This window comes from Paramisgurnus dabryanus, chromosome 3 (genome assembly GCF_030506205.2).
Source record: "Paramisgurnus dabryanus chromosome 3, PD_genome_1.1, whole genome shotgun sequence".
NCBI classification, from domain to species: domain Eukaryota; kingdom Metazoa; phylum Chordata; class Actinopteri; order Cypriniformes; family Cobitidae; genus Paramisgurnus; species Paramisgurnus dabryanus.
In genome coordinates, this window is record NC_133339.1 from 35612 (window position 1) to 45767 (window position 10156).

General features: G+C 36.1%; 1 protein-coding gene across 1 annotated transcript; it reads left to right on the forward strand.

Annotated features, from left to right (window-relative positions):
- The first annotated feature begins 1149 nt into the window (after positions 1–1149).
- Positions 1150–10156, forward strand: LOC135733710 (leukocyte immunoglobulin-like receptor subfamily A member 3). Its single transcript, XM_065252503.1, has 10 exons — positions 1150–1180; positions 1693–1725; positions 2714–2986; positions 4018–4296; positions 4449–4733; positions 4817–4942; positions 5940–6107; positions 7513–7788; positions 9750–10001; positions 10086–10156. Exons 1-10 carry the CDS (start codon positions 1150–1152, stop codon positions 10154–10156), a joined length of 1794 nt encoding a protein of 597 aa, XP_065108575.1.

Consider the following 10156-nt stretch of genomic DNA (forward strand, 5'->3'; position numbering starts at 1 on the left):
TCATTCGCTCAATAATGTCATTTTTAATGCAAAGATGAGTTTTTTTTATGACAACTAGACATAAACCAACACATCAAAACTTGTCATGAAAACTTGACATTACCAAGAAAACATAAATTGTCACAAATCTTTCAAGAAAACATAAATTGTCACAAATCTTTCATAAACATGACCTAGCAGATTAATTATCAAAAAAAAAAAAAAACGACCTACACTCTCAGAAATAAAGGTACAAAAGTTGTCACTGGGACAGTACCCTTTCAAAAAGGGTACACCTTTGTATCCAAAAAGTGCATATTAGTACTTCAAAGGTAAATATTGGCAATTCAAAGATACATATTTGTACCTAAATGGTAAATATTAGGACCTTTTTTAAAGCGTACTGCCCAGTGACAGCCTAGTACCTTTATTTTTGACATTGTAAATAGCTTTATGGGTTAACATCATGTGGTTGGTTTTGTAATTTCAGTCAAAGGTTTTTATAAAAACCCTTTATTGCTTACAATTTTATAATCTAAAGAACCTTTTGTGAAATAGAAAAGTTCTTCAGAAGTTAAAGGTTCTTTATGGAACCATTTAGACAAAAATAGTTATTTTATGAAATCATGAAGCCCTTTTATTTTAAAGAGTATAGAACACCGTTTGTGTTTATTTCATTGTTATTTACAGGAGCAAATATGTCAACATCAGTGTTAACCGTTTGTTGAAATAGAAATGGATGTGACATTATTGTGGTGTTGATTCCTGTAGTTTTATATCAGCATTGTTAGACATAAGAGTAATTTGTAATTTGTTCTTGAGACATTAAAAGCAGCAGCATACTCAGTTTGACTCGGCTGTATTTATCAATTCATGACACCGCAAATTAGAAAATTACAGGGTTTAGTACAGTATGAAATGTCAAATTATAAGTTCCCATAGATAACTCTTGAAGTATTAGCAGTGTAAAATGGGAAACTGATAATCCGGGAATCTGTTGAAATTCTGAGTCATCATATATAAAAATATATTTTTTTATTTATTAATTAAATGACGAAGTATGACGTCACGTCTTTACAAGCTATAAGACATCAGAAGGCAGAATTGTTTAGTGTCAGTCATCAGAAGATCAATATTACAAAGTGTTGGCCTCAGGCTTCAGTTCTTAATATGGCGATGATTTCTCTTCCTCTAGTTCTCTGTGAGTATTATCTTCTCTCTATGGATTTAAATACACATCAATTACTGTCACATTGTCTACAGAATCAAATTTACTACTGATGCATTTTACAAAAACTATTAATGCTGCTTAAATCTTTATCTCGTGATATATAAGTGAATGATGTTTGTGTGAGAAAGTAAATGTACAGATAGTGTTGTGTGTTTGTTAAACAGAAATTAATCTGTTGTGCTGTAGGTGAATGAGGGACATCAGTGTGTTTGGTTAGTTTTGTGTGTCTGATGCTGTGTGAGCGTCTTTTCTTTTTGATTGACATGTCAAAATAATCTGTAGCAAAAATGAGCCATCGTGAGTAAAGACCATAAATTAAAAAATGCATCTTCATTTAAGTGTTCAGATTAGGCTGCTGTCCAACACTGATAATATTTACATATGCATAAACAGTATGATTTATAAATTGATGTATTTTCATACAGATGGTTTATCAGCTTAATGTTTAAACTTTAATAAGTTTTTCTCTTTCTTCTTTACAGTGCTGATTTCAAACATTTACTCTCATACTGCAGGTGATTCAATGTTATTCATTCATTACATCACATATATTGCTTTGGATAAAAGTGAGAAAATTTCAATATATTTAAGTGCCAAATTTTAAAGAGAGCAAAAAGATGCCATCTGTATTTTCAAACACTATGTAGGCTTGTTTATTTAAATCCACACACACACACGCACGCACGCACGCACGCACGCACGCACACACACACACACACACACACACACACACAGAGAAACAGAAACATTGATGGTTTAACTTAAAAATAACACACATTTCCAAACCCAATTAAATAGATTTATCTGAACATAAGTTGGGTGCATTGTGCAGACAAATAAATATTTAGCTAGGTGAAATAAAGTGAATTCAACTTATTTTGTTGAATTTCACCCCAAAATAATTCATTTGTATTGAGCCAACTTATCAGACTTGCTTCAGTTGGACAAACTTTTAACCGCAGTAGACTTTTCCAGGACCAGAAATTTGATAATCTCTTGATGTAAAACTCCCACTGTCAGAATGACTCCACTGGTTTGAAACTGGATGGATGATCGGTTGAGGGGTTTGCCAGTCAGTTACAGACTGGACTTTGAGTCGTTGAGGGATAAATTCCTTTTGGATTTTGAACTCTGAGCAGAGTTGTGAGGAGATGAAGTAAGGTGAGGAGTTCACACCTTATGAATTGATAATCAGAGTTAAGTGTGTTAGATAAGGAAGAAAACATTTCCAAAGTAGTGGGTCCCCATGTACAGGATTGAAAGCCAACGTCATAGACTGTTGGTTCTGTTGCAGTCTCTCATTTCTCTTAAGCAAGCAATAGGGCAAGTTGCTCAAGCTCCATTTTATGTCTAAGCTTGCACATGCCTGGCTTTGTGTACACTGACTAGAGGATGAACACATTCATTTTGTGCATGTGAAAAATACATGAACACAGTTTGTGTACCCAGTTTGGAATTCATGGAGGACACTATTTACAGTGTGAATTGTTTGACATTTTACAGAAAGACCGACACCTCAATTGTCTGTTTGGCCTGATGATCATGTATTCAGAGGAGAAACTGTCAATCTCAGATGTGTCATCAATGGAGGAAGATGCAGGAGGTGGCAGTACAGCTGGTATAAAGATGATTCAATCATCCAGCGAAATAAACTTCAGCATTACACAATCAGATCTGTTACTGAGTCTGACGCAGGTGAATACACCTGTAGAGGAACAAAGACCAGGGGATCACGATACTCACGCATCAGTAATGCAGTTACACTGACAGTATCAGGTGAGTCTGTTTATCTATTTATCAACATTCATAATTTATGAGTTGGCTAATTTGTATAAAGTGGTACAAAGCGAATCGGACAAAAATGTGCTGTACAAAGGTGTTCATTTATCTTCATTATTTCATTATCTTTACCTTTGTATATTTTATCCTTACAGTTTTAGCCAAAGTTACAGTGACAGTAACACCAGAAAGATCTATGTTCACTGGAGAGACAGTCATTATGAAGTATGAGATAGAGGATTTTTTTAGTTTTCTAGAATTTTAGAGTGATAAAAAAAGAAGAAAGCACTCTGCAAAAAAAAAAAAAAGGAAACCCCAAGAGAATTGAGCTCTCAGATAACTTTGACCATGGTATCAGACCACAGTTAGCCTGTTAGGGTCATGGCTTGTTCACAGTCATCATTAAGAAAGGCCAGGCGATAGAAATTTAAAATGTATAAATGCCCAGGCTCCTCTAATTGTGTCCCAACAATCTCTATGCAGTTGTCTGGCACTCTGAAAATTAAAATAATTGACGCCGACAAATAAGAGGAAGGCAGTAAAAAGATTGTAATGCGTTTTCAGGTACCAAATTCCTCAGTTCGGATTGTAATTAAGAAATGGCAGTTAACAGGAACAGTGGAGGTCAATATGAGGTCTGGAAGATCAAGAAAAATATTAGAGAGAACTGCTCATAGGATAGCAAGAAAATCAAGTCAGAACCTCTGAGGAATAGAGCAAGTAGAGGAATGAGCAAAATGGAGGAGGAGATTTGGGGAGGAGGAGGGATGCCGGATGAATCGTCACTGAAAGGGCACAGAGACCGACTTGCTTAAAAAGGGTCTCAGGATGATTGACAGGATTGAATGTTTATGCTCCTCCTGAGAACCTACGTTTAAAACTTCTTTTGCGTGCCATTGTATCAGCAGCTTAGTGTTTTATTTCATTAATCATTCAGATTTATAATTTCATGTAAGCAGGCTGATGTATCTAATAAAAACTCAGAGAGAAGTTTCTTTAGGATCTGAATGTGTTTTATTCTCCTGCAGGATCAAAACCAAAACCTGATCTCACCTCAGATACTGAAGGATCTGTACTGACAGGTAACACAGTGACTCTGAAGTGTCGCATTGATCATTGGTCTACTGGATGGAAGTTTTACTGGTACAAAAACACACAAAACACTGAGAAGATGACAACAGAAACAAACTCTTACACAATCAACTGTGTTAAAGATTCAGATGGAGGTCAGTACTGGTGTAGAGCTGGAAGAGGAAACCCAGACTATTACACAGACTATAGTGATGGACTGTGGATAAATGTTACAGGTGAGAGACAACATGAAATTTATGGATTTTAGTCAGGGTTAGACACCATATTTAATGTAACTGTCTAATCCAGGGGTGGGTAATTCTGGAATAATCTTCTACTTCAATATGATTTGCCACTTCTGTACTTGATGGTAATTATGTTTAAACAGAGAGTCCAAAACCTGTAGTGAGTGTTAATCCTGACAAACAGCTGTTCAGAGGAGAAACTGTTACTCTGAGATGTGACATACAGGATACAGGAGACACTGAGTGGACATACATCTGGACTGTAGAGAAGAGAAATAACAGAAATATAATCACACAATGCAACACACAAGAGTGTAAAATCAACAACATTCAACAGACTGACAGTGGTAAATACACCTGTAGAGGAAAGAGTGTAAATGAACAATACACTGAGATGAGTGATGCTGTTACACTGACTGTATCATCAGGTGAGTTTATATGTTTGTTCATCATTATTAGTGTGAAGAGATGAAGTGTAACATGTTATTCATGAGAGATTGATCACTTTCAGATAAACCCAAGCCAGTTTTAAGTGTTTCTCCAGACCGGTGGTTGACTGAAGGAGATTCAGTGACTCTGATGTGTGAGGTTATAAATTCATCTACAGGCTGGACATTCAGCTGGTTCACTGAACAGAGTAATTCCACAGCTAAAATCTGCTTCATATCTACATCAATGAACTTTCAATTTTGCCAGTTTTACTTAAAGGGGACAGAGAATGAAAAACCATTTTTACCTTGTCTTTGTTGAATAATGGTAGTCTACCCGCATTCACAAACATACAAAAAGTGCAACACATGCTAAACATCTCAGTCTCATAGAAATTCCTCTTTTAGAAATGTCAGCCAGAAAACGGCCCAATCTGAAAAACTGATGCTTATGACATCACAGGGATCTCACTGCCCCTTCACTTTAAAATAATTGGCTAAATTTTTTGAGTGGCAGGAAAGTCAGCCAATCAGTAATGAGATAGCAATGTAAGCCAGTAGAGGGAGCCAAATAGGTACAAAACCACTTGTTTAAAATCCCCCACCCTAATAGAGCTATCTGAGAGAGGTTTTTAGGAAGCTTCTAAGGCATTACAGACCCAAACAAAAAAATATTTGTCTACATGTCACATCACAGAACAAGGATAAATACCCCGTTCAATCATTCTATGTCACCTTTAATACTTTCATGTTGACATTATTTAACAAATCCATGTAACAATGTAAACTTAATTTAATTGCATTAATTCAACAAAAGTGTGTCTTGTCAGCTTTACTTAAACATTCTTTGTTGTTCAGCCTGGGGTAAGCAAAAAATCTTGAAAATTTTTCTTAAACACTAAATTCGAGAAATTTTTGCTTACCCCATTGGCAGATTTTTTTGTTTTATGCACAAAATTACTTAAATTTGATATTTTTGGTTTAAAAACTAGACTTAGTTTCTTCGGTCGTTTTGCTCATGAAGAAAAATCATCTTAATTAAAGAATTTTTAGATATTTTTACTGAAAACAGACAAAAATACTAAGATTTTTTTTTCTTGAAAATATTTTTTTGCAGTGAAAACATAAGGTTATAGTAAGGACACTTTTCTGCATTTTTGCTCAATTTTCTTTCATATTAACATACCATATTTTGACTTTTTACAGAGAAAGGCGACTATCAGCTTGTGTCAGACAGCATTCGAGGATCTAAAGGCAACTATACTCTGAGTTCAGTGACTGTGAAGCACAACGGAGTTTATGCTTGCAGAGCAGAGAGAGGAGATCCAGTCTATCACACAAAGTACAGTAACACAAAGCCACTGTGGATCACTGGTGAGTTCATTACACACAACTATAAAATTTGTTAAAGTATGATCCATTTTATCATTAGCAAGCATCAACCAGTTGCATGGTATCTAAAATAAATCAATAATAAAGCATAAACAAAACTCAGAAGCTGGACACAAGTATAACAAGGATTGTTAATAATCACTCAATACAATTTGTAATTCACTGAGGAAACGTATTCAAACATACTAAACATACAGATACTAGTAACATTGCAAGAATAAATGACATACCTGTACAACATTCCAGTTTCACACCTAATAAAACACATCAATGAGCATATAAAACACAAAAACATACAAACTAAATAATGAACTTATAAAGTAAGCACACAAAATTAGCATCTGGAGTTGTGGAGACCACCGACATTTAAGGCTGTGTCTGAAAAAGCCCTTATTCTTCCCCACCTTCATTCCCTATTCCCTACATTAGTCCACTAATAAAGTCCTCTGAAAGTAGGGAATTTAGTAGCAGTTTGGGGGAAAGTTACTTTTAAAAGTAATGCATTACAATATGAAGTTACTCCCAAAAAGTCACTAATTGTGTTACTTAGTTACTTTCCATGCATGGAAAGTAATCATTACGTTACTTTTTAGTTACTTTTGCGTAATTTTTTTGTCTGAGGCTTGATCTCTTTCAGGCCTTGCAGGTGTTTTTATGACTGAAAAGTTCTGCATTCAGAAATTGCATATTTCATCACAAAAATGTCGAGCTCTGGTCTGCCATCTCAGTTTTTGACTCAAACTGTTCCCACACAGGCTTGTACACATAGAATGCATAATGTGACTACGTTCAGTTTAATTCAGCACATATTTTTTTAATTGAATTAATTAAACTGAAAAGTAACTTGCTTTACTTTTTTAAAAAGTAACTGAATGTGTAAATTTTAAAAGTAATGCGTTACTTTACTCGTTACTTTAGAAAAGTAATATTATTACGTAATGCATTACCCCAAAACTGTTTAGTAGTAGTAAGGGAATTTGGACACTGGTGGTGCATTGAAGTTACTTACTTACTTATTCATTTAGCTGACGCTTTTATCCAAAGTGACTTACAATTGCTATATATATGTCAGAGGTTGCACACCTCTGGAGCAACTAGGGGTTGTCTTGCTCAGGGTCACAATGGTGTGTCACAGTGGATTCGAACCCAGGTCTCTCACACCAAAGGCAAGTGTCTTATCCACTGCGCCATCACCACCCCCAAGTTACGCTAAATATATGTAAATAAATATGAGTGGCAAACTTGGGGAGCTTGCCTTAACGCACCTGGACATTTCTCAGTATATCTCCAGGAGTAGGACTGAACACCCCTGTTCTGTTGTTATATCATTTATCTTTAATAAAGAGGATTTTCACAAATGTAATTGGAGTTGTAATTTTCTTCTCAGGTGTTTCTCCTTCAGTCTCTCTGACCATCAGCTCCAACAGATCTCAACACTTCTCATCTGAATCTCTCTCTCTGAGCTGTGAGGATCACAGTAAATCTACTGGATGGACAGTGAGAAGATACACAAACACATTGGGAACTTGTTCATCATCAATCTTTGGATCAGAACCAGGATCTACATGTACAATCAGATCTCTCTACACATCTGATACTGGAGTGTACTGGTGTCAGTCTGAATCTGGAGAGAAACTTCATCATGTTAATATCTCAGTTCATGGTGAGATTTTACATGTCTGTATGTATACATGGATATCAGCTGACGTCACTCACTTGTCTTCCGCCATTTTGAGGACTTAAAGTGGTCGCAAAAGAACTAGAAGCTATGCCTTCAATATGCTGTGAGCATCAAAATCGCTATTTTACCAACACTAAGAAGGCTCGACACACCATGATATTTTGCTCGAAGTATCGCCTATGTCTCTACACGTGAACTCGAGCATTGAGAACACTGTTTGTGAACAGAGAGTTAACTAAAAAGAAGGTTTTGAACTACTGACTTTGGATGATTTGGCGTCCGCTCGCCGCCTTCTTCCCAGTCAAGATGTATTGATCTCCAATTGCGACGTAAGAAGGGAGGAGAGTAAAGATTGATATCTCCTAAAGCATAATTCCATAAAAATGCACGGATAAGTCGTTGTTTTGTCGCAAGTGAAAAACAATATTGACCTTCTAGTTGAAAAAGGAGCCTCATATGAGATTCAATAGCTGTGTCCCAATTCAAGGGCTGCAACCTTATGAGCATTCGACCTTAAAAGGTGAGCACTCGGTCTTTCAAGGTGGAAGCCTCAGAAGTTCGCGAAGAGAACTGAAATGAGACGGTCTAACCTTCGGAGGATCCATAATTAGCGTCACCTGCTGCACGCGCCCGCCTGCACGTTTCTGACTTATTAAAATAAATATGACATCAAAAAAATTATTAATTTATTTTGTAAATATGACACGTTGATGTATATTAAACTATTCAACAGTGTACCAAATTAATCAACCTTATAAATATTTGCAACATAAAAAGAATATTATCAACACAAAACATAACTTATAATACTAAAACAGAGACAAGAAAATGTTTTTTTCTGATAAATACACTTTTATTTAATAAAGGTTTTAATTGTTTCTTTTAGAATATCCACCCCTTTTTTGCAGCCGTTGCAGACGCGCAATGACTCTTGGGATATCCTCGGCTGTTAAGGATCCATTCGTTCTATCCTTAACAGCGCAGAGAAATGAGGACGCATTTTGAGACTTCATTTTAAGCATCCTTTGAAATGGGACGGCCTTACTGGCCTGAAGTCGCGCTGCTGTGACGCAATCGGTCTTAAAATACATGCTTAGAAGGTCGCAGCCTTTGAATTGGGACACAGCTATTCATTCGCCTTCGGAAATCGATTATTTACGTCTGGCAGAGATGACAAGCGGACATTATTACAGCCAAAGTCAGTTGTACAAAACCCGATTTTTAGTAAACTCTGTGTACACAAACAATGTTCTCAATGCTCGCGTTCATGTGTATCGAGATCCAGGTGATACTTCGAGCAAAGTTTCATGTTGTGTCGTGCCTTCTTATGTTGTAAAATAGTGGTAGTTCGGTAGCAGCGGACAGCGGCTGGAAGAACGCATCAGGGATCGAGAAGGCATCACACCCTTACCAAGATATATTTTTTTAAAGTAGCGTTTATTTTCATGACAGTTGAGATGCGACATGTTGTCTTTCGTAGCCCTTTACTCTATCCGTAAGAATCATAGACAGTAAAAGATAAGAAATCCGTAAATCGTAGGTAGCCAATGCTTGTCAATAGCCTACTGGTACTCGGTAGGTCCTAAAGATGGCGGCATGACGTAAAAGGTCACGTGACTGAAATCCATCTATAAATTCATTTACAATCAATACTTAAAGAACACATACACCCTTCAATTCAATATGCCACAAAACGTAAATATAAAAAGCGCTGCTGGAAGCAAAATTCTAAAGTTAAAAACTTGAAAAATACTGTACACAAATGAATGGTGTATTAATATAAATATTAATATATTCTTTTACATAGTTATAAATTCAACATTAGTTAACCCATTAGCTAACATAAATAACAATGTACATTAAGTATTGAATGATTCTGTTTTGTTGTTTTTATTATCTCAACATAATTTATATTAAACATAGTCTTTTCTTCTGTTGTGTAGATGTTGATGTGATTCTGGACAGTCCTGTTCATCCTGTGACTGAAGGAGATAATCTGACTCTGTGCTGTTTATATCGAGATAAAAAACCCTCTAAACTGAAAGCTGAATTTTATAAAGATGGATCATTGGTGCAGAATCAGACTACAGGAGACATGATGATCATCCCTACAGTCTCAAAGTCACATGAGGGTTTCTACTACTGTAAACACCCAGAGAGAGGAGCGTCTCCAAAGAGCTGGATCTCAGTCACAGGTGAGAGTCGATAGAAATGATCTCAAGTAATTTTGTTTGTTGTTCTTTAGATATACTGCATGATAACATGTGTTTCTGTTTCAGGAGGGGCTCAGGAGATATTTGATCGCAGCATACTGATCATTTGTCTGCTGGCAGTTTGCTTATTTCCTTAG

What these genes read in the sequence shown, in the direction of transcription:
- LOC135733710 (XM_065252503.1), top strand. Translation starts at nt 1,150, where the DNA reads ATGGCGATGATTTCTCTTCCTCTAGTTCTCT. An exon ending in TTCTCTTCCTCTAGTTCTCT is followed by an intron (nt 1,181 to 1,692) that starts GTGAGTATTATC and finishes TCTTCTTTACAG; the next exon opens with TGCTGATTTCAAACATTTAC. An exon ending in AAAGCCACTGTGGATCACTG is followed by an intron (nt 6,108 to 7,512) that starts GTGAGTTCATTA and finishes TTTTCTTCTCAG; the next exon opens with GTGTTTCTCCTTCAGTCTCT.